We start from the raw sequence: 25422 nt of genomic DNA, 5'->3' as shown, positions 1-25422 counted from the left end.
GTATGTTATTTATAGTTTCATGACTCAATTTAATTATTTAAAAAGATCAATATTCACACTTTCTTTATTTCTCTCATTTGATCCAGACTCAAACTCAAATCCTGGTTTCGGTCTGTGTTCAAGGTGTGCATGTGATAGGAGTGTGTATTTTTAGAGTATGTTATAGTAGTGTGTATTTTTAGAGTGTGTGATGGGAGTGTGTGTTTCTAGAATGTGTGATAGGTGTGTGTGTGTGTGTGTGTGTGTGTGTGTGTGTGTGTGTGTGTGTGTGTTTCTAGAGAGCATGTTAGGAATGTGTATTATGACAGGCTGGTGGAGTGTTTCAGATGGACTGAAAGACCAGTTTTTCAGGTTGGTTTTCGTTCCTGTCAGAGCAGAAACTTCACGCGCACGCACGGCAGTGAGAATCAGGTGCGGTATTCAGGTGAGGTCATGACGTCTGGAAGGTTCCAGTTCCGGTTCTGGTACATTTGGACCCTAGAGGGATCGATGATGTCAGACCCTAGATTGGAGAACAGGACTTCAGGCCCGGTGTTATGATGTTGTTCTGGTGTTATTAGTCTCGTGCCACGTCCCGCCCCCTCTGCTGCGTCCCGTTGGGGTGGGGGATGGGGAAAGGGGGTCACTGGCATCTCACATCCCATACCGGATTTACCGGACTCCACCTGTCACGCTCACTGCGCTGCCTTTCTTTGTATGTGTGTCTGTGTGTGTGTGTGTGTGTGTGTGGAGGGGGGGGGTGTGAATGTGTGTGAGTGTGTGCGCGCGCGCCAATGCGTAGTGTAGTGTAGTGTAGCGCAGTGTGTGTGTTGTAAGGGAATAACAACAGTGGCTCTGACACAGGACGACAGAAACGCCGCAGCGGCTTATTGAAGCCTTTCCGGTTCGGTTTCTGTTCTGAATCCCGTCCGGTACCGGTACCGAGGAGCAGGCGGCTCTTGGTGTTCCGCTGGATGGTTTTATCCGCAGTGTCTCCGGCCAGAAGCAGGATGTCCAGACAGCAGCAGCAGCAGCAGCAGCAGCTCCGGACGCCCATCAAACTCATCGATAACCTGGTGGAGGTGAAAAGCAAAGTGAGTCCGGATCCATCGGCAGAACACAGGGTGGGGTTCGTGTCGCAGCTGGGTCACAGTCGGTTCCGATCAGACGGGTCATGTCGCGCTTCCGCTTACGATCAAACGAGTCGATGTTTTTGAGCCGGAACATTAATTCCTGGACCAGAACGTGACGGAGAGAGAGAGAGAGAGAGAGAGAGAGAGAGAGAGAGAGAGAGAGAGAGAGAGAGAGAGAGAGAGTGTGTGGGGGGGTTAGATCAGCGGCCTGACCGGAGAGAACCTCCTCCTCACCGGGCTGGATCCCCGCCACGCCGGGCTGGATCAGCCCGGTTCTCCTTGCTGCTCCACCGTCTCCAGTCTCTGGTCCAGCTGGTTCTGAAGGTTGTGACCAGCAGTAACTAAATGTTATGGTTTGGTAATTTACTTAATTCACCAGGACATTTGGGCTAAAACTGTTAAATGCCAAATTATGGGATAATCTAGTTGATATATTAGCTCCGTTATGTGTGAATATGTTCATTTTAGAATTATCGGTTTATTTGGTTTTATTATTGGTGTTATTGTGTTCAAAACAGACCAACACATTGCTACCACAGTGAGTTATTACTGTGCTAAAATAAACATGACGAAGAAATGCTGTGATAAATGAGAAACCTAAACTTCAAAACTCAGCCCTGTTACTGAATATCCTGTAAACCTACAACTATAAAATTAAATTAAATTAAATTAAATTAATTAAAATTAAATTAAATTAAATTAAATTAAATTAAATTAAATTAAATTAAATTAAATTAAAAATAAATAAATAAAATATTGGGAGGTCTGAACAAACATGTAAGGAATGGTAAGGACTTCCATGTGATTTATTTGTTTTATTTTAGCATTATTCAAGGCAAAGCAGGTTTAGTTGTAAACTACAGCTCATTTAATGATATTCCATACATAAGACAAAGCTTTACTGTGGGAAAAAATATCAGCAACTGATAGATTATTGGACTTTTTTAGTGCCACACTTTCTGCTTTGTAGTTATCCTAACCAGGTCCTGATTGGGTTTTCAGCTGTTTGGCTTCACCACATCTTTACAGATTCACTTCATTTTTGGTTGTTAGAAGAAAGAAAATAGAAACTTTCTACATGTTGAGTCTGGAGAACATCTGACAGATGATTATAGGATTTATCACTGATCCAGAATTTCTGATGGTTTAATGATTATTGAACCAATGTGTTGTTACAGAACAGCTATATTTATTCATTCAGAGCTTTTATCTATTTTCTGGAAGCAACTAGTGAGATTATTGATGGAAAGAAACCAAATCTAAAATAACTGATTTACATAGAAACAGTGCATTCTTATCTGACTCACCTCCAGTCATCTACAGTCACCATTACTGAGTCATGCCTGATCTGAGTTCAACCACAGTCTCTCATATACATACATACATATATATATATATATATATATATACAGATGGTTAAATGATTTTTTTCAACATTTGTAAATTCCTTTCTGTCAATTTAATTTGGAAGATAACTTTTATATAAGACAAATGTAATTAATTTAAATTGTTAGTAGTTTGTTAGTTGTTTCCATCCTCCTAAATGTGTTTTTCAAGAGAAGAACTTACAAAGAACAGAGATCAACTCTGCAGATGTCGACTTCTCAGCCGCCTGGTTAAAGATGTCTGACGTTTGAACGAGTGTGTAAACACACCTAACTTGATCTCAGTTCAGATTACAGTCAGATGTTTTCCTCACGGTGCACACTAAGCTGATACTGCTGCTGTCCAACAAGCTTCAACCTGTAGAAAAGTGACGTTTTCAGCCACCTCCGTTTGTTGCTGTTAGAGTGGTCTCACATGTTGTTGGAGATAACTGACTCTGTCATAACAAAGATCATTAGCAGAAAAGCATCTGAATGTTTGAGCTCTGTGATGAAGACATCGCTGTTCCATTTCTCAGGTCTGATAAGAGTTGCCGCTCCTCCAGAGAAGCCAGTGGTGTTTCTGGATTCTGTTCACATGTGGCTTTTTCTTTGCATGATCCAACTTTAAGCTGCATTTGTGGATTTCAGGGTGAACTGTGTTTATATCCAGTGTTTTCTGGCAGTATTGCTACTGAAACCTCTGCGCACCTTTACTTCTTCCAGACCCAACCTCACTAAGGTTCTTTTAATTCCCAGTCATGCTACTGATCTCTTGATTGTTCCTCTGATAATCTGCAGGTGTTCCTCCATGTGTTTCATTTTTACTACAAATCACTTTTACAGCTTTTTGTTGCCTCTTTCCAACTTTTTTTTTTTAATGTTAAATGGTAAACAGACTGTTTTCATATCCAGCTGTTTTGGTCTTATTGATCACACTGATGAGGCATCAGAGACAAAGCCGAATGCCCGAAGCTGTTTTAAATTTGCTGTTGATGCAGGAGAAATCATTTAGCTGTATGTCTCATGTGTTTTCTATGTTTAAGAGCACTGAACAGTCACAGAGTCTCAGAGTTTAAGAGCCTTATTGATCATTTTGTTATGAGATTTAATAGTTAGACCCACTTAATATAACTAATATTAGACTATATTACCAGCAATTTAGTTTGGATTCTAATTTTATTAAATAATCAATTGCTTTTTAGAGAAATTATTTTCAAGGAACACCATTTGATGTGTGTGTACTCTGTGTTTTCCAGTTTGAGGCGGAATATCGTCGCTTCGCTTTGAAAAGAAATGGTCCGGGTGGCTTTCAGGAGTTCTACCGTCTCCTCCAGACGATCCATCACATCCATGGCATCGATGTGCTGCTGGAATATGCAGACGTTCATGGAGACCTCCTTCCGATCAACAACGATGGCAACTTCCACAAAGCCATCTCATCGGCCAGTCCTCTGCTCCGCATTATTATCACCAAGAAAGGTAGGAGGGTGGAAAAACCACCACACTTAGATGTCTCACCTTTTTTTTTTTAAATCTCCTATCACCAACAATATAATCCTGTTTTTTTGTGTGTTACTTCGACACTTATCGGTCACATGCTCGATCACACAGTGATTCTTAGTCTGTGTAATGTTGCAGGTGTGGTCGAGGTTCTGCAGGGTCACAGCTAAAACTCATCTTAAAACCCATTTTTATTCCTTGGCCTTTAACCCAACGTAAGACAGTTTCCGGTCAGTGTGCTTTAGTTTATTTTTATTATTGATTTTTACTTACTATTTATTTAGTTTGTTTTATTGTTTTAATTCCATATTCCTTGGATGACCTCTTGTTTTATTGTGTTATTTATTTGCATTTGAACTGTTTTATTCTGTTTTTATTTTGGCCCATTGTGTACAGCACTTTGTTTCAACTCTGGTCGTTTTAAATGGCTTTATAAATAAAGTTGAGTTGAGAGTTGAGTTGAGCTGAGGTGTTTTTAGAGCCAGAACATTTAAATTACATGTTTATGTTTTTTCCAGAAATAAGAATCCATCCAAGCTCAGTTCATGTCTGTTTTGGCTTCAACATCTCCTAAAATCCAGGACCCTCATTTACCAGTCGTTCATAGAAACTGTCCCACCGTTTATCCTGTGAAGGGAAATTCTGAATGTTCACAAGTACCAGATATGGTGACAACTCACCCGTTTGAACGTTTCATTACATTTCTCCTCAGCGTGATGGAAAGGAAGAAAGAATTCGTTTTTGCTGAGACTGAAGATGAAACATGTCTCTTTAGTTCATTCATTCAGGTTCAGCTCAGTTAGATATACGTATGAAGCTCATTTTTAAAGTTTAGGAGCATGCGGTATATTTTTCAATCAATATAACAATAATCAATTTGGTGGGTAAAAACGAGAAACTAACAAAAGTAATGAAACAAACGCTGCTGACAGAAAGAAGTAAAGATTTGATTAGCAAATGATTTGGGATCAAGAAAAGTTAATTGTTGAAACTTCCGGCGCTAAACTTTTAAAGAAGTGTGGCTGCAAAGTGGACAAGACTTATCAGCAGCTGGGGGGGGGGGGGGGGGGGGCAGAGAACTGCAGAACTACCTCCTCTGGATGCCGTGTTTCTGTCCTGTGAAGCTCTTTGTTGGTTCAACATGTTCTGGAGAGATGGATGGGTCCTGATGTGACGTAACTTACACACATCCAGCATCGTCGCAGCTCTTGAAAAGACCACATCCAGGATGGATGGATTAATGCAACTCAGTCATGCAGGGAATGTCCAACCAGTTTCACATCAGTGGACAAAATCCTCACCTGGACATTCACCAGAATACTACTTTGTATTAGTCTGCAGCACAGATAGTGGCAGAAATCTAACCGGGTCTGTTTCAGGAAGTGATCAGAAATCACTCATCAGTCAGATCAGCTGTCTGATGATGACCTCGCAGCAGAGCTCTGAGTTTAACATCTGCTTGATACCATCAGATCTCTCCTGTTTGTCAAAGGTGCATTTTATAAGTTCTGAAACCAATAAAGCTGCAAAGCTGTTAACATTTTCTAAGTTTACTTGTTTAGTTATGATGGTGACGGCATAAAGACTCCGTGTCGAGGCTGGGATTGTGGTGAAACCTGCAGAAAGAATCAGGCTTTTACCTCTAGATCTGGTTCGTACTCACAGCTCTTCCCACATTAAAGGGGTGCTATTATGGTATTTTGAGTTTTCTGAGCTTTCTACAGTGTTACAGTGTTGAATCCTCATCAGACATGTGAACGGCACTGTTTTTTATCACCTAAACGCATGTTTGAGTTTGAGTCTGAGTTCCAACACTCTCGCCGTTCGGTTTCCATGGCGACAAAAAACGCGTCATTTTAGAGAGTTTTTTTTCTACTTGGAAATCCTTGTGACGTCCCGGGGGATAAGGTTCGGTGATTGGTGACCTTCTACTGGTTAACAAGGGCATGTACAAATACATCAGGCGGGTGGAAAACGTCGGATAAAGTTATTTCCAACAATGGCTGGTGAGTTTACCAAAGAGAGAAATCCTGCTGCATTCGTTGCTGTGGGTTGCTGTTTTCCACTTCGTTTTCAGGGTCTGATTCAGGTTCCAACATGTAGGGCTGTACGCTATGTGTTGACATTGTATTTTATTTGATTTTTTTTAATTGAGTTCATATGAGCCTAATCCTTCTGTTTATGAGATGTTACAATGACGGCGAAAGCAGTTGCGGTGCGCGCTCCCGATGTAGTGCAGTGGCGGGAGGCGGGGCTTAATGCGGAAGAGTCTCAATCCACTCGTTTTGCCCACAGGCTGATCTGACAGCCTACGGAGAGGGTCGGTCTGAAGTAAATAAAGCCATTTGTGACAATAACTCGATCAATCCCAGCCCTTCTGGGCTCAGAAATAAAAATAAATTAGCCTGAAATGCACAGAATAGTTCCACTTTAAAGAACATGAATGTAAATTCCACTTTGCACTGAATGCGGACACATCTGTGCATATGAACGGTTGGTAAATGAGGAGCGTGAAGTGTAATTCAGGTTTTCACTAAACTTTGTGAAAACATTTGGACTAAGGTAAACAGATCCATCGCAGCCAGATAAAACCGGTTCAGGAGAAACTAAACAGGAAGTGAAGTGAACCGTGATTATATGTCGGGACATTTTTCTGGTTTATTTCTGGAAGATGCTTGTTTTTCTGTAAGCCGGCTCCTGATGCAGTAGTTGGGTCAGTCATAGTGACAATCTACACTTCAGTCCAGACGCCACAGCATGATGTTGTAACTCCACACCTTCCCAGTGGTGGTGCTTTCTCATCTTCCATCTACAGCCTAGCGGCGGCTCGTAGCGTTGAGGCACGCTGGCTTTAGAAAAAGTCGTTGTTTAGTAGAACAACGAGAACTCGCTGCAAAAGTTTTGAATCCAGAGAAATAGAAACTCAAGACTTCTTCTGAACTTCTAAAGCAGCTGGATTGAACTGGTCTGTCAGTTTCTGTGAACAGAGACGAACCACGTCTGAATTTCTTCCGTGTGTCTGCATCGCCACTGTTAAGTTGTTCCGACCGTCATCCAGCTGAGGGAGGAAGTCTGTAGGAGAAATGTTTCGTCGTGACCGTGTTCAGATGTCTGGGTACGAGGTGAGCTGCGGTACATTCCAGCAACATTTCTCGTCAGCCGCGGTTGCATTTGAACTGCTCGTTTCATCCATGAGAGGACAATCAGTGTGCTGACGTATGGAACAGGAAGAGAAGAGGCCACAATGACAGAAGCTTCACCTCAGCTGCTTCAGAACACAAACTGCTGCTTTCATGCAAACAGCAAATTCATTTGAAGCATTTTGTATGTTATTTCATCATTAGGTATTCATTCCTTTTTCTGTGTTCTGCTCTGAAACAATGTGCTTTAACCCTTTAAACTCCACTACATCACTGGTTTTGTAGTAACGCTTGTATTGTGAACAGTTTATCTGGAACAGCTGTGTGTGACTCTGTGGTTTGGTGGCTGGGAAGTGCAAAACAAATTAAAATTTCAACAGTTTGACATGAATTGTCTAAATGGAAAAGCAGGTTTTGAACCCACAAACTGCTGCACCACTGCCCTATGCTTAAACTACCGACTCCACTCTCACAAGCAGACTAAAAAAATTTTCTTCTATACTATAAAATGATGATGATGTCATCATTGTGCCACTTCCGGTGTTTAAACCCCCCCCCCCCCCCCCTTTCCGCGTAAAGCTGCCTTTTGTACATTTGTTTCGGGATTTGTAAAAGTGTTAATTGTCGATTGTCTCGGCTCTTTAAAAAGTGTTTCCTGAAATATAAATTTGTTTCCTCAAATAGGAATTTGTTTTCTTAATTTTATCTTTTTTTTCTAAAATGTGTGTTTGTTTTCTAAAAATGTAAAATAGTTTATTGAAATATAAATTTGTTTTTAAAAATGAATATTTGTTTCCTAAAGAAGGAATTTGTTTCTTTTTTTATTTATTCTATAGTCATTTAGCAAACACTTTTATCCAAAGCGACATACCCCGATAGGCACATCGGGGGGCAACTTAGGGTGTCTTGCTCAGTGACACTTCGGCACACTGTCAGGGGAAGCCTGAAATTGATCCCTTAACTTTTGAGTTGAAAGACAGCTGCTCTTCCTCCTGAGCTACAGCCTCCCTAAGTTTGCTTTTTAAGAAATTTGTTTTTTAAAATTTAAACTTTGTTTTTTAAATTGAAATTTGCTTTTCATATTGTGAATTGTTTTTTTTTTTTTAAAGTAATTTTGTTTTTTAATTTTTTATAAGTGTTTTTTTTTTTACTTTAATTTGTTTCGCACTTCCCAGCCACCATACTTTGGGGTAAGTCTTCATGCACAGCTTACCCTTTGAACATTTTCCAGACATCTACATCCCATCCAGGAGGTTCTTAATCCAGCCAGAAAGTGTTGCGTTTATTCAGACACCCAACGTAGTAAATCCACAAGATTCATTCATAAAAAAAATTCTGTCACTGCTGTGTTGCTAAGAGACGTTAATTTTGACCCGGACATTGTGATGATGCAACAGCTGAACAGGTCGGTGTGGTGGTTCGTGCTGCGGCCTCACACTGGTTGCAGCCTTGGATTGGGAGGGGTTTCAGCACTGGCCTCTCTGTGTGGCCCATTAACCGGCTTCTTCCCTCCTTCTAATGGCAGGCATGTTAGGTAAATGTCTCTCTTGTAAATTATGCTGCTCATCTAAATTGGACAACCTGAATAATTAACAGTTAATTAAACTGTTATAAACAGGATCGTTCCTACTGTTCTGTGTGTTAATGGTGTGTGTGTGTGTGTGTGTGTGTGTGTGTGTGTGTGTGTGTGTGTGTGTGTGTGTGTGTGTGTGTGTGTGTGTGTGTGTGTGTTATTCTCTACACTATGAGTTAAAATGAAAGCTTGGAATTGCAAGGTTTCTTCTTTGTGTGATACAGCTTTAAAGGCAGAGTATGTAAGATTTCGAGGCGATTCTTTCCACCACCAGGTGGCAAATACCAGGTCGTGAGCAAAACCACAAAACTGCTACCTCCACAAACGACCACAGGTTGGCAGTAATGAGCAAAACTCACCTTTCATCCTTCCTCCTTGCCAGCTCCATTGAGGGCAGGAATCGCTTGTGAGCTGTAGCTCAGAGACGCACTGCAATAAATGGGCTTATACTCCCCCTACTGGTGAAAAAAAGTCCTTTTTTTTTACTGGTCAGAAAACATTCAAGAAGGGTCTTTGTCATTAATTAAACTTGTAATTTAATAACGCATCAAATATGGATAGACTGGAACCTACATGTTTAAAAAAAACTATCTAATTGTGATTGTAGTTATTTTTTAAGTTGATTTATTTTGAAAATATTGAAAATCTTACATACTCTACCTTTAAGCTGCATTTGTGAGTCTTCCCAGTTTTACATTCAGGAATGTCATCTGATGACCTTGTTGTGATGTCTGTCATCTCTGTGTTGGGTTTATTTTTTACATCCACCAGTGATGGGTACCACAATCCAACCCTGTGCATGGTGGTCTCCCAGTTCCTTTGCTGGCTGTTTCTCTGAATCTTGCATAAGTCATGACGCAGTGATGTTAATCTGCTGCGTAGCAGGCAGCTATTGTTCAAAATTACCCACAGCTGGCAGTTTAATCAGATTAACTCAGTGGTCTGGAAGATAGAAGAAGAGGAAGAGAGCTGGGGGAAGTAAGACAGAGACAGCAAAACAAGATAAAGTGAACACACATTTATTGTAGCATCATTTTCATGCAGGTAAATTATGCTTCAAGTTTACCAGCTGAAGCGTAGAGGAGCCTCCTAAAGGTCCGTCAGATTCCTAATGGAATTCTGTCTTGACTGTGCCTCAGAAGCCCGGCTTCACATCATTAGAAAGGATTAAGAAATGAGTTGGTAAATGCCCAAATCTGCTCACCTAATCACCTTATCCTCCATCCCAAGTCCAATCCCTGTTCTGTTCCACTTCCACGTGAATGCGCTGGAATTAAATGTGAGCTGCTGTTTGTTTTCTCTGGAGAGGTTCATGCTACATGAGCACATTAATACAGAGGAGGTGTTTTATTATGCGTTTACACAAAAAAAAATAGCTGACTAAACGTCCCTCAAGCAGAAACTCTTGCTCTGTTAAAGTGTTCTTCTGTGATGACATGGAAACTAGCTGTAAATAAGCCACTGAGCGTCTCTCACAGTAGTAACCAGTCAGCCGTTAGCGGTTAGCAGCTGAAAACAAGAAGAGAGCCTTGCAAATTGTGATATCTTTCTGTTAAATAGATTGATTTTCCCAGATATTCAGGGTAAGCGGTAAGACAAATCTGGTTATCAACTCGGTAATGCAGCCCAGCGTTTTCCCATCTTAAGCTGGAGTTACACTCACGCAGCGTCTGCATCAGGTCATGTCCATGTAGCTAACACAGATAAAATGTATGTATATCCTCATGCATTGAGTAACAGCATGGTGTGTATTTTAAAAAATAACCAGTTAAAAGATAAAGAAAAAAAAAAAACATTACTCATTTCATTACCAGAATACAAGAATGTTATAGCAAGGTGATCCTTGCTAGCCAGGCCGCATGTATTTTGTTGGTAGAGATGAGCGTCGAGCCTTTGCGGACCTACACAGAGCCGAACTGACCTGACGTGGACGCCATTAGAATATAACTGAGCCTATAAACAGGACATGCTTACACAATTTCAGACACGCAGAAACCCTGCAGAGCGACTACTTCACCGAGGAGGATCAGATAATTATCCTTCAGAAACATGAAGAATCCAAACACACCACCCAGGCTAAAAGCAATGCTGTTGCCACAGCAACAGCCAGGAAGGAGTGCTGGTGGAAATCTGCAGACGCTGTTAATGTACTAATTTGTGACATAATACAAAATGAATCCCATCAGGCCACACAAGCGGAGAGCACTCTGTTATACTTTATGACGGTAACGATGTTTCAGAAATGTGCTTGCTCAGTTCAGTCCTCTCCTCGCTGTTTTCTTCTTGAGGCTCAGCTCCCCGCTGTGAGCATGTTTTCTGTTGGAATAATAGTTCCTCACCATGACTGCAGTAGACGTGTGTTCTATATAGTTATGCTTCTGCTGTTTTGCTATGTGTAACTTTTAGTTATTATTAATCTAAAAGTCAGGGACTGACTTTGGACTCCCTAGAGAAATGGAAGCAAATGATTGCACAGTACAGTACCTTCACCCTGCACCCCCACCTGTCTTTGTACTGTCTTTTGTAATTTTTTTTTTTTGCATCATTTTACAAACAACACAGTCTTTATCATAAATTCACGCCCATACAGCATTTTTTTGTGTGGCAGCCCGTCATGCTTTCTTTCCAAAGTCGTCATGCTGAAAACCACACAACACTAAAACCCTCATTTTAAGGTTCTTTTAACGGTTTTTAAATGTCCTAATGCCCTTGGGCCCTCTTATCTCTCAGAACTGCTTTTGCCCTGTGGGCATTATTAGGTTTTTATTTAGTGTCTTAATACATTTTTTATATTTTAAATGGTGTTTCTGGTGTTTCCTTCGTGGGGGCTCTCTGTAACCGGGTTGGCGGTGGTGGACAGGGTGCAGTGCTGCTGGTGCCTTGGTGGATGTTGGTGATCCAGCCATGCCACCCCTGGGTGCCTGGGCCTGTGCAGAGGCACAGGCCCAGGCATATATATATATATATATATATATATATATATATATATATATATATATATATATATATATATATATATATATATATATATATATATATATATATATATATATATATATATATATATATATATATATATATATATATATATTCATTCATTCATTCATTTTCCGAACCGCTTATTCCAATTCAGGGTCGCGGGGAAGCTGGAGCCTATCCCAGCTGGCTTTGGGCGACAGGCAGCTTGCTAGTCCATCGCAGGTATATATATATATATATATATATATATATATATATATATATATATATATATATATATATATATATATATATATATATATATATATATATATGGTGCAGACAGCTCTCATTTAGATGTATTTAAAAGGGGGGTTGGAGGTGTCTGATTTTAAACTGCAAAGCACTTTGAGTTGCATACTTTATGTTGGAAAACCGCTTCATAAATAAAGTTTAATTGATTGATTTAAATATGGAGTCTCAAACACGTTTGCATCTGCCGCCCATTGACACAATCACTCTTAGTAAGAAACAGTTTCATCACTTCTTAAACTTGTGTGCAGTTTGTTTGGGCAGCATCACACATCCTCTTTTACTTTATTCATACATTAAAGAATACTGAAATTTGGCTTTTTCCATCTAAACCTCCACCTGAAACCTTTTTCTGCTGCATCTAGACACTCAACAGCAAAAGTCAGACATCCTCTGATTTGGCTGCTGGCGTCCAGAGTTTCCACAGACATCTTTGTAACCAGCAGAGTCTCTCCTCATTGTTTGTGTGCTTTCCTTGACGTGGGGAAACAAGCAGATGCTGTAACCATGACTGTGATGTTCTCATTGTTTTCTTACATTTCCTGACTGTGACCATGGTTTATGTAAGGTGTGTGCTTTTGTCCGTATGTAGAGCAGGAGGTAACAGCCAATCATAGACAGCCACAGATCTGACACACCTTAACACCTCATGAAAAGCAACATTTCTCCAAGCAGATTTAAAGAGTCACAGATTACAAATGAACATCTCACCAGTCAGCTGCACATGACTCAGAGAATAAAATTCTGTCACATGATGACATCAGTTTACTTGTTTTAATCAGTTCTGATGAACAGAAGCAGTCTGATGGAGTACTTTCATCTGAAATCTGTGTGGAAGAGGTTTTGTCTTGTAGATCTGCGATGAGAGCAGAGACAATGAAACCAAAAGACAGAAGACGCTCCTGGTTGTGAACATGGATTGTAGAGAAATCCCATGCTCCAGCTCTGGTGATGTTGCTGCAGAGTTCTGGATAGAGAGGTGGCTGAAAATATCTCCGTGCTGCATGATGAGAAGGGGAGAAATCAAATATTTATACAAAGAGGAGCAGATATATGAAGGAAGTAGAATAAAGGTGAAGAGGAAAAGGATTACTGAGCGTCTGCTTAAAACCCTAAAGCACATGAATCCATGAGGAACAGCTGCAGGATATCTTGACAGTGATGCTGAAGGTCCAGCAGTTCTAGACCATCAGCATCACAAAGTTACAGATGTAGTTCTTATGTGCTTGTCCTGAAAAACAGAGTTAATCATTAATAAGAGAAATAAAACTGAAGGAATTCACAATTTGCAGAACCTGAGGGAAACAAACTGCTCGATTAGGTCCTGATGTTCAGATTCTGCTCCCATATTTTCAGGGTCTTAATATTTCTGTTTCCCTGCATCCGGTTGGACTGTGTCTGTTTGTCTCAGTGTTTAGACGGGGTTTATGTTTGTCTGTCCCTTCAGGCAATAGTCTTCCCCGCACCACTCAGGTTCTCTCAGTCTCTTTAGGAGGAGGACAGGTATGAGACATGTCCCAGCTGCCATTAACGCTGCTTTCTGCAGCGTCACATCTGTTGTAACAGATGTGACAGGGTTAATACAACTTAACCCTGTCACATCTGTTGTTACAATTTGCTACAAACCAGTTCTCTTTTTTTATTTCATCTAATTTATTTGTTTTATTTTGCTATTTTATTTGTTATTTGCAATTAATTTAGTATTTTTAATTGATTATATGTGTATTGATATTTATTTAATATTTATTATTATTATGTCATTTAATTCCCGTCTTTTCACTTTAAGCTGAATTTATACTTGTTTAGCGTTTGTGTAAGGTAGTTCCGGTGTATGTATATATATATATATATATATATATATATATATATATATATATATATATATATATATATTTATATATCTTTATGAAAACACCACTAGAGCAACATGTTAATTGGATGGCCATTGTGGAACAGTGCCGCTCATCCATTCCTGCATTGCATGCATCTGGAACAAGGCTCTTCTACCATTTAAATCTTCACAAACTGATCAGTTGTCAATTTATTCTTTTATTATTTATATTTTAAGCTAGTCCCGTGGATACTTGTATATATAGCTGTAGATACGTTAACTTAGCAATTAAAAATCAATAAACCTATGAAGTTTTTAGTATTATGACATGCATGTCATAACCCTAAAAATAACAATTTAAGCATAAGTAAAAATATGATATTATAAATAGTAAGACTAATAAATTTCATGTTATATATAATTTCATCTAAAGTTTATTCATTAGTGACTCTTAGCAATATATATCTTTCTCTTTACTATTCTACCAAGTATAAATGGAAAATTCAGATTCAGTATTTATAATATGCAAAACAAGTCAAAGAGAAATATGAAATTGCACAGTTGTATAATCCATAATAGTGAGCACTGAAATGGCTAAACTGTACTGAGTTTATGGAACAATTAGAACTTTTACTTAATGACCAAAACATCTTGTATCATTATACAATGTATGATTGTATACGTGTCTATGTGGAAGAGGTGTGCAGACCGTTGCAGAGTCAACGGTGATGATGCTGCGACGGACTTTATGCAGATGCCTCACAAGTTTAAATCCAGCTTTACCCTAACCCAACCAACTGAATAAAAGCCTAAACCTTAACCTGAACCCGACCAGAACCGGATTCTAATCCATAAACCTGAAATCTCAAACATCATTATTGTCTACAGGTTTACAGGAAGTTTCTATAATAGTGTCTGAGGCCAGGTTTTCACACACACACACACACACACACACACACACACACACACACACACACAGACTGAGTGAGGGAATGCTGTCTGAGGAATGCAGCATGTCAGGTATTTGTCTCCAGCAGAGAAACTTCCCTCGGTTTCACTTTTTTCTCCTCTGTTTTGAGTCAGCTCAAATACGAGATGAGTAGAAAACCTGCAAGTGTTGATCCGAACTATTAAAGGGCTGGTCCGTCTAAAAATATGTCGTTTCTTTTTGTTTGGTTTTTTTTTTGTTTGGTTGGTTTTTTTTAGCTGTAAACATCACAATATATAATTTTGCTGTCATGAAAAACACCTTTTATTTGTTTTATCTCAGCTGCCACATGACACGCTGACACAGATCCCATCATCAGCATCATAACATCCCGTGTGACAGCCTATCATGTGACATGACGACTGCAGCTGCTTTCTGCACAAAGGTTAAATCTGACGCGTAACTCTGCAACTCATCCCTGATGTTTCCTTCTCATCACAGGTTTCAGCCAGTTTCAGATGTTTGCAAAGTGTATCTGTTTCATCAACAGTTCCCCTCTGGAGGTTTTAGATTATCCTTTTAAGAGCAGTGACACCAGACGACTTTTTATTTTTTTCTTATCCTAATCCAGCTCTCAGCAGCTGCAGACAGCAGGAGGCCCCAGAACCCAAAATACACCAACTATCTAAACTTTCAGTTTTCCCAACATTATGGAGGATGAGATGGTTTTTTTTTGTTTTGTTTTTTTTGTTTGTTTTTATCAGCTATCAGTCTTCACCTCACTCCAAACTTCCTGACTGATCACACACCATGGTGCCAGTTATTTATTTACAGTCAACATGTCTGTTGTCCCTAGATTCTTCTACTGTCCAGACAAACAAATAAACCAATAAATACATACATAAACAAATAAATAAATATCTTTTTCTTTAATTGATGAGAAAATCAAAATAAATATATACATAAAGAAAATTATTCGGTTTTTCTAAAATGACCAAATAATTTAACAAATATATTAATAATCCAGCTATTTTTATTTAAAAGTGATAAAACTGAAAACATAAAATTCTTCTCTGTTTTTCTCAATCGACCAAATCAGTTTACAAAAGATAAATAAAAAAGTCTGCTGTTCATGATTTATGAGATGATCTTATTTAACAGCACTGCAGGTCTTTTTTTTTTTTCCTTTTAGGAACGTTTTTGTGATCCTGTTGTAAAAGGGGTCTGATGTGGGTCTTTTCTGGAACAGATTAACAGTCTGACTTCATCTGTTCAGGTTTCCAGGTCACAGATTTTTACAAGCTTTCACCCCGAGGAGACAGAGACAATCATTTTCTGCTGAAAGACAACAGTGGGATTACAGATTGAGATTAAATCTTAAATCTCCTGCAAACTCAGTCTTATGCCCAGACCCTCTAAACATCTTCAGATACAGACATTTCTAATAATCCCACATAAGCTGTGGATATTTATCTGAAATCAAGGTAAATGAAGGATTCTTGCATCAACATCTCATCAGCTACTAAACTTTACAGACCTGCAGGCAATACTAGAAAGATGTCATCTGTGATCTCCTGGTTGACTCTGGCTGTCTTCTCTCTGGTTTGGTCCTTTTGGATCCTGTTTCACACCATCAACCATGAAGACAGATAACATTAGGATCAATGGTTTCTGCTTTGGACCGGTTTCAGTAATACTTTCTCACAGATTGTACTTCCTCCATGTTTAGAATCAGCCTTGGTGGTAACATTAGAATATTACTTTTTGGGGTAACAAAGTAAACTAATGCATTTATTATACTTTACTATATTGTAGCGACAGGCTTTCCTGCGTTACCCGAGCCGAGTTTGCATGTATGTAAAGTTCTGATCAGTCCAAGCGCTGCCTGACCACGTTGCTATAGTAATCAATATAAGTAAGTTGAGTTCACTGCTCGTGTGTTCACTTCTAGACTTCATAGAATAAAACAAAATGGTTTATAATTCATTGGAGTTTTTATTCCAATGAAATTCTTTAATTTGTCTTTACAGATTAGTGTCTGTTAAATCAGCTGATCAGTCTGATGGACCGGGTGCTGTGCAAATCATTCCATCCTCAGAGATCTGAAAATGCAGATGGCATATAAGATTATATATTGTACCAAATATAATTTCCATTAGTGCACCCGGGCTGGCGATGGGGGTGGGGGTAGTTAGTAAAGTAAGATTGTTATAATTTACAGAAGAAACAAGTTTCACACAGCAACAATGTTTCTGTGTTTTCTACAGCTGTTCCTTAAGATATGGGTCTTGGACCAGTTCCCTTCACTTTATTTAATCTTCCTCTGGACAATCAGGGAACAGAACAAACATTCCTTGTGTTATACTATTGATACCCAGCAGCTTTATAAAACCAGGAGACATAAAAGCCTGGATGAGATGTAATTTACTGCTTCTGAAGACAAACATGATCAAAGCCATTATTTTTATTTCTAAGAAACTTTGAAACTCAGTCAAAAACTGTTTGATCACCCTCAATGGTCCATATTGTTTTCTTCATTATTGAGGAAATGATTAAAATACTTGATAAATAGATTAAATTCTTATGTTTTTCTAAAATGAAATAAAATAAAATAGTTTTTTTCTGATTTGATGACATTATCTAATTAAATAATAAATGCAATTCTTATGAATTGTATTTATTCATATTCTAGGTCAGTTTTTGTTTTATAAAAAACAATGAGAGCAATAAGTTATTGGTCATTTATTGCTCTTATTTTTTTTTTTTTTTAAAAAGTACTTTCAGGGTTGTGGTTTTTTTATTTAGTTTTATTTTGTAAAGTTAAGTTTTCAGGAGCTGTGATGGACTGGCGAGCTTCCAGGGTGTACCCTGCCTTTCGCCCAAAGACTACTGGGATAGGCTCCAGCTTCCTGAACTAGATTACGTGGTTAGGAATATGAATGAATGAATGAATGAATGAATGAATGAATGAATGAATGAATGAATGCAGTTTTCAGGAGCTGACGTAGTTCATCTGTCTGCCAGAAACACCACATCTGTGTATCTAAACTGTGTTTATGTATGAAAATTATGTCATGTTATTTAAATGTTTAGTTGTTTCCGTTGCACTCATCCTGATATTCCAGCTGTGAAATATGATCCATAACCTAATATTTTAGCTGAATTTACCTTAAGGTTCTCCGCTTCAGAGTTTCCTCAGGTTGTTTGGACACAACCAGGGTGGATGCTCTGAAAGGAGGTAAAGATGCCAGCCTGCTTGTAGGTTGCTGTTCTTTGACATTTTGATAATCATTAGTTGTTGCCTCCTCAGCTGACTGTGTGTGATTGTTCCTGATCTCTGACTCCTCTTCTGTCCTCCATTTCTCAGACGACGAACCCGTAGTCTACGCCTCCAACTCCCTCCAGAGACGGAAGAAGGGGCTGGGTCTCACAGCGCTGCGGTCCACCGGATCAGGCTCCTTCCAGTCCAAGAACAAACAGGGCATCGTGATTGGCCAACCGCAGAACTTCCGGCAAATCTCCTCCATCATCGATGTGGATATCTTACCTGAATCTCACAGGCGGGTCCGACTCCACAAGCACGGCACCAAGAAACCGCTTGGCTTCTACATTCGTGACGGTGTGAGCGTGAGGATAACTCCACAGGGCGTAGAGAAGGTACGCCGCATACCCCCACCTCCACATCCGTTCTCCAAGGAAAAGCCAGAAGTCACACAGTCCACTTCATTTCTGAGCACAAAGCTAAATCTGTTTAAACTGATAATAATTTAGAACAGCTGGACTTATCGTACAAGTAAGTTATCATTTGGTGCTTTACACTCACCGTCCACCTGTTCAATTTGCTGTTAACACACATTTCTACTTAGCCAATCACATGGCAGCAGCTGAGTGTATTTAGACATGGAGACATGGTCGAAACGCCTTCCTGAGTGTTTGTTGCCAGGTCCTTCAGGCTCTGCGGGTTGTGGGGTGGGGGTGCAGGTGGTGCTTTTTCCATGTTGTGACTAGTCTGTAAAAAGATAAACATCCACATGAGTCAGGCAGAATGATGCTGTCAGTGGTTTTAATGTTGTGGCTGGCTGCTGTGCAGCAGAAGCCGCTCATGTTTCTGCTTAACGTCAGCAGTACGGACAGCACTCACTCACATTAATGTTTCGGAAAAGAAGACAGCATCTGCACGTCGTCGCTGACGAGAGCCAGAAGCAGAGATAAAGGGAAGGCTCAGTGACATCATGAGTTAGCAGGAAGTGGGAACGACATCCGTCTGTTTTTCCCTGCAGGTTCCAGGAGTGTTCATATCGCGTCTGGTCCGCGGTGGACTGGCGGAGAGCACAGGACTGCTGGCCGTTAATGACGAAATCCTCGAGGTCAACGGCATCGATGTAGCTGGAAAATCTCTGGATCAGGTAAAAAAATACTAAAATATGAGGCAGTCAGAGATCAGAAACCAGAAGCTTTCAAGCTGAATTGTGACAGCTCCACGTCAGGCTGAAACTTTTATAACCCTGCAGTAGCCCTTGTGGAGTGCTGTGATTTGTCCTTTTAGTTAATTGGCAAAAAGTTCTCCCCCAAAACTGCTTTTGATTGTTTTTTTTTCTCACATTGCTAAATTATCTTCTCTAATTGAATTGTAATTATTCAAATTATTCTAACCCTTAAAATGTTCATTTTATTACTTTTTTTTTTTTATATCAAAAGAGAAACATAAAAAGTGAGTTATTTTCCATATAATAGATTTTGAGTTGCCAGGGATTTTATTTAATGATCAGTCTTAGACATATGAAACATTAAAGTTAAAAATAAAAAGAATAACAATAGACTAATTTTTTGTCTGATTTCAATAGACTATGTGGGCATAAGTGGAGAAAGAAATGCTTTTTCAAAAGTAATTTACAAGCAAACCAGCAAAATCTGCAGTTTAATATTTGTCCCAGTTTTTGGCTCAAATCTTCCAGTCAGCTTTAAGGTAAACTAAACTATCAAATATATGAATATTCAAACACTTTCAACCAATTTTAACAAATAAAATCTAATTTCATGACAAGGTGTAACTTTTTTTATGAAAAGGAAGACACAAAGTGTGAGTTATTTTCTATATGATAGATCTTCGAAGCTGAGAGATTTTATTGGTTGATCTTAAATAACATCCCAAACCGCCGAAATGGATTCTGTGGAAAATAATTCACTTTTTGTGTTTTTTCTTCTATAAAAATTGTGTCATTGTGATTTCAAACTGTCATTTAAAATGTTAAATTAATCTGAATAATTAAAAATTTGGTTATTTTGATTGGATTGAGTTAAATAAGAAGTAGGAAAAAAATCTGCCATGGTTTTTGGGAACTGATTTATTCCTTTTTTGTCCACTATTGACTCGACAGGGAAGTAAATCTGTCCCGTTGAGCTTTATGAAAATTTTAAATAGGAATATAAAATGGTTTTGTGTTTGTGCAACATTTCCAGGCTGAAGTTTCTGCACTTTTTTACAAAAATATGCATGAAAAAACTTCTCATTCTTTTATGAGGTGAAAAAAAAAAGCAGCAGGAAGTTCAAATCTTCCTGTCTCCGTCGTTTAAGACGTGACTGATGAGGTGGGTGTTGTCTTTTCAGGTGACAGACATGATGGTGGCCAACAGCCACAACCTCATCGTGACGGTGAAACCAGCGAACCAGAGGAATAACGTGGTGCATCGTGGGAGCAAGATGTCGGTGGGAAACTCCTGTTCGGTGGGCTCGGCTGGATCCACGAACTCGGCTCTGTCACATGACTCTCCCAGCCCGGCCTCTCAGAGCAACCCTCTCACTGCCAGGTATGACGTCTGCATTTGCCTGAAGAACATTTGCAACAGTAAAGTGCTTGAATAAAAGATATCATTTCTGTTCCAAGCTCTGCTCACCGAGACACTAGCACACACATACACACACACACACACACACACACACACACACACACACACACACACACACACACACACACACACACACACACACACACGTTAGAAAGGTTTTGCATGGCTTCCTGTAGTTGGAGGCTGAGCTGAAGTTATTTAGTGACTTTTACTGTTTCATGTTACTGTCGACGAAAGCCTCAGTGAACTTTGTAATATATTTTATCATCAGTGTGTTTGGGCTCAAAATGAACCATGTTGATGCTACAAAACAACTGTAAATCTTCAGTCGGTTTACGGACGATAAATCAGGGTCGAAAAGACACGTTAAACGAGGAGGGTTTCATCATGCAATTAAATCTTTTTTTTTTTTCATTTGTTTTTAACCACAAAAGCGTTTCTGATAGGAAAGAAACACGTGTCTTCCATGTGTAATCGTTGCCTTTCATGTTGTTACCGCAGCAGCAGCATCGCTGAGGGAGACAGCGATGATGAAGATGATGACGGTGACCTCATCCTAGAGAACGACTGTCTGACCCCCTATCACTCCCACCCGGTATCCAACAGGAACAGCGCCAACCTGAACACAGACTCACCCTACCACAGTTCCGCTGTAGGGAGACCCCTCCCACAGAGCGTCTCGTTGCCCGCCAGCATCGGAGCGTCCCTGAATCACACCGTGGTGTCACGCAACGGAAACTCTGCCCACGTAGCCAGTGGCAGCCAAGAAAGCATGAGAGAGGATGGCAATGTGATAACACTGTGACTGCTGTAACCATGGCAACGCAGACGTCAACATTACATCACTGAGGACTGCAGAATATCCCAGACTCATTGTGATGAGCATGACGACGACACAAACACACACACACACACACAGCAAGTTCTTCCTGACTCCTGCTACCAGACCACAGACTTAATCACAGACCAGATCACAAACTGGATCATAGACTGGATCACAGACTGAATCAGAAACCAGATAACAAACTGGATCATAGACTGGATCACAGACTGAATCAGAAACCAGATAACAAACTGGATCATAGACTGGATCACAGACTGAATCAGAAACCATATCACAAACTGGATTACAGACCGGATTACAGACCGGATCACAAACTGAATCAGAAACCAGATCACAGACTCGATCAGAAACCAGATCACAAACTGGATCATTGACCAGTTAACAGACTGGATCACATACACATCATTCAGTTTCATACCTTGGTGCTCTCACATCGTTCAGGTTTCACAGGCTTGTTCCAGGTAAATTAGAGCCATTCTGTTGAAAAGATTCAAATGTCTCCATGAACCAAACGAAACGAACATAGAAGGAGAAACAGATGAGAAAATATCAGAATTCAGGTTATGATGAAGATATTCAACAGAATCGAAAGTGTTTATAAAGCATCACGCATAGAAAATTCATTATTAACTCCATCTCCTCCCAAAGTGAGTGGGTTTGACGTTTGTCCGTCAGGTGTTTGGTGGCGCCACATCGTGTGGAAGTGTGAGGTTGTGGTAACTACAGGTGGACATCAGAATCCTGGTGCTTTGGCGGAAACTGATCGTTACAGCAGATTAAAGCATTTCTGCAAAAGCACAAGAGCACAGAGTATTTTTAACGACGCTAGTTTAAGTCACGACTTGCCTTACAGCAGGTCAGAATAAAGTTAGATGAGATGAAGATGAAACATGAAGAATCAGCGTGCATCATGAACACAGTTCATTTCTCCATCCGTTCATTAAACCCTGCTGGAGGCAACGGCAGCAGGAGGCATGTGTTGGTGAACTATGTTGCATTATTTATCATTCATTCACTCATCATCTATACCTCTTAGTCCAGTTAGGGGTCACGGAGAAGCTGGAGTCTGTCCCATCAGGCGAGAGGCAGGATACTGGACAGGTCACTGGTCCATCACAGGGCATTATTTATCAATCAGCATCAGCTGAAAAATCCTTTAGTGTCCCAATCATGGCAGAATTCACCAAATGCAACAAGAAAATTACAATCTATAAATTTGTTAACGTTAAAATTTAATATATACAAATATCTTTTCTTTAAACAAACTTTAGCAGAGGAAGTCAGTAAATGAGTGTTTGATGGATCAAGTCTCTGTTGGAAAACTCCTTCCTTGTAATAAATCTTATAATACTGAAAAAATCTGTTTATTCGCCTTTTAAAGAGCATGTTTCAGGTTAGAACACCCCTTTTAATGTGCAAAAATATTGTTGAATAAAAACACACTTATAAATACACTATTTGGGGATTTTGGAGTCGTGTCTGTTAGAATTTACTACTTCATCTAAAACTGCAAGACAGGAAGCGACGGAGGAAAAGAAAGACGGTGTTGGGCTGAAAAAAGTACCCTTGCCGTGAAACGCACCCAATCACAAAGAAGTGCAGTAACAGCATCTGACCTATAGATGGCGTGTATTTATTACTACCTTTAAAAAGAATAAGTACACCCCATCCACAGGCAAGATGCAGTTAACACGCTTTATGCCACTGGGTGTTTTTCACCGCAGGGGTGTTTTTGTCTGCACAAAGAGCAGTATCTTAGTTGTTGCCATAAAAAAACTGTCCTAATCTCTGCCAAAAGACAAATTCTGCTACTGACTCTTTGTTTTTAGCTTCTGGTATCCCCGAGGACGGACACACATGCTCCACATGCTACTGAAGCCCCAGCTTGTTAAATGGGGAAATAATTAAACTGTCATGTCTCATTTTTTCAGACTTCAATTATCAAATCCAACGAACGGAATCAAACAGAAATCAGCAGCAGCAGACGATTTGGCAAGTTTTTTTTATGTGCACACCAGAAATAATCTGCTGCTCGTCGCATCAATGCATTTTATTTCATTTGGCTCCATTTAATATGGAAATAAATAGACTTTCCAACAGTATTGGATTTAGTTCCATAAAGATTTGTTACATCATGAAATAATCCACAAACTCATTTACTAACTTTTTCTGCTAAGTTTATTTAAGTTCTCTTTTCCACATATCATTGTTGTTTTTTCCACTGTTTATTTAGATATTTACGGGAATCATTTTTAAATGCATGAGTTAAAGTGGATACTTAAGTTACTATCAAACAGGAAGATGAGTTCTGCTGAAAGTGAAATGTCAATCTATCGATTACTGTGTTTCTCTAAAAGCAGACAAGGAAGATAGGTAAAAATAAAATATCTTTTTGTTCCTGAAGCAGGTCGGAGAAGCTGACTGTGTATTTCGGAGCTCTGTGGGTATTATTTTACTCAGACTATCACACCCTGCATTTTTTCTGTCACACTTTCTGCATCAGATTTCATCAACATACATTAGTTTTTCAGCTTGAATAAATGTCACACAATAATTGACAGTTTGATGAACAGCTGGAGGTCTCTATGGGCATTTTTGGTCAGAGTCCACCTCATCTTTCATGTTTAAAACTAATATGGCATTTTTGCAGGTTTTTTTAAATCTCTGAGTCTGAACTAATTTTCTGTTCCTGCTCAACACCTGATGGATGTTTCTGTAGTCTGCCCTCACAGAAAGACATGAAAAGCACAAATCATTAACACAACATGACATGGCGGAGCTTCTCCTCCACAGACGTGGTTACCATGGTGATGGTATTTTCTGGCCTGCTCTGACATTCATAGTTTTATTGTTTTTTCTAGATAACAACAGATTACACTTGCTGCACATTTATTGTGTTTACTTTACTAAAGGATCCTGTTAGAAACTGAAGTAACAACTGAATAAAACACACTTATTTAAGTTTTTTTATTTTATTTTATTTTTTGGTGATCACACTTACAGAAAAAATAGGTGGATCTGCTGTGCTCCACATGTGGAGATGTGGTTCTGGAAATTTTCATGCAATCCGTCTGTACAAGTGTGGTTTTATGGTATTTACATGTGATCTACATGTGGCTCATGTGGTACATGGAGCCCCCATGTCGTGCACAGGAAAATGTTTTAAAACCACACATTGTCACATCCGGTGTTTCCACATGTGGTTTACCGCATCATGTGTGTTAAGTTTGTGGTTATTCTGTGTTTCTGTGAGATCAGTTGATTTTGCTTCTAAGTCATGTTTACCTAGCTGAACGAAATCCTCTCACACACCCTCTCCACCGGAACGTGTCGTTTAAAACAAAAAACACAAATGTAAAATCATGTAACATTGAACATTTTCTTTATCTGGGAGAAGTTTTTATGCCTGGACATTTTGTATTATGTGTAAAATATGGAGATTATTTTTATTATTCTTATCATCTGAGATGTGTGAAAGGAGAAGGGTCGGCCCTGACCCTGCAAGGGGCCCCCGAGGCCCTGAGGTCTCTGTAATGCGGTGTTGGTGGTTTGAATGTTCGGCAGAAACAGCTGAAGATGTGTACTCATTAAGATCCATATCCGATGGGTTGATGTTGACATCTGTAAACATCTGGCGGTTCTTTCATTCACGGTCATTTGACCTGGATTAGTTTAATGCCAGACGGTGACCATACTGATGTCAAACAGCTAAAAAATGTTCACAATAAACCACAAACCTGATTTCAGAGTAGACGTTAACATCTGTGCTCACGGTGGCTCTGTAGATAAAACCACTGTAGCCATTTGATCGCAGGTGAGGAGACGTTTGGACACATGATGTCCTGACTCTGTATTCTGTTAGAAAACAAAGGAAGTGCCTTTCTGAAGCTTGGGTGTATACCCTGTGTGAAGTTGGAGCACCACAAATGTGAAGTGGATGCTGCAGCCTGGAAACATCTGCTTTCTGTTGTACTCTATCACTTAACTGTCATCTGGTGAGCAGATCAATT

The 25422-nt window shown here is 39.5% G+C and overlaps 1 protein-coding gene across 1 annotated transcript; it reads left to right on the top strand.

The window, feature by feature from the left end:
• The first annotated feature begins 801 nt into the window (after positions 1-801).
• pard6a (par-6 family cell polarity regulator alpha) lies at positions 802-25422 on the top strand. Its single transcript, XM_079252002.1, has 6 exons — positions 802-1073; positions 3736-3958; positions 18089-18378; positions 19002-19127; positions 20330-20529; positions 21070-25422. Exons 1-6 carry the CDS (start codon positions 954-956, stop codon positions 21371-21373), a joined length of 1263 nt encoding a protein of 420 aa, XP_079108128.1. The 5' UTR covers positions 802-953; the 3' UTR covers positions 21374-25422.

Source organism: Telmatherina bonti (genome assembly GCF_933228915.1).
Source record: "Telmatherina bonti genome assembly, chromosome: 2".
NCBI classification, from domain to species: Eukaryota; Metazoa; Chordata; class Actinopteri; order Atheriniformes; family Telmatherinidae; genus Telmatherina; species Telmatherina bonti.
The sequence above is the reverse complement of the archived record's forward strand: the minus strand, read 5'-3'. Positions and strand labels throughout refer to the sequence as shown.

Coding starts and splice junctions, on each gene's coding strand:
- pard6a (XM_079252002.1), top strand. CDS start 954: ATGGTTTTATCCGCAGTGTCTCCGGCCAGAAGCAGGATGTCCAGACAG. Junction 1,074..3,735: donor TGGTGGAGGTGAAAAGCAAA/GTGAGTCCGGAT, acceptor TGTGTTTTCCAG/TTTGAGGCGGAATATCGTCG. Junction 19,128..20,329: donor CTGGAAAATCTCTGGATCAG/GTAAAAAAATAC, acceptor TTGTCTTTTCAG/GTGACAGACATGATGGTGGC.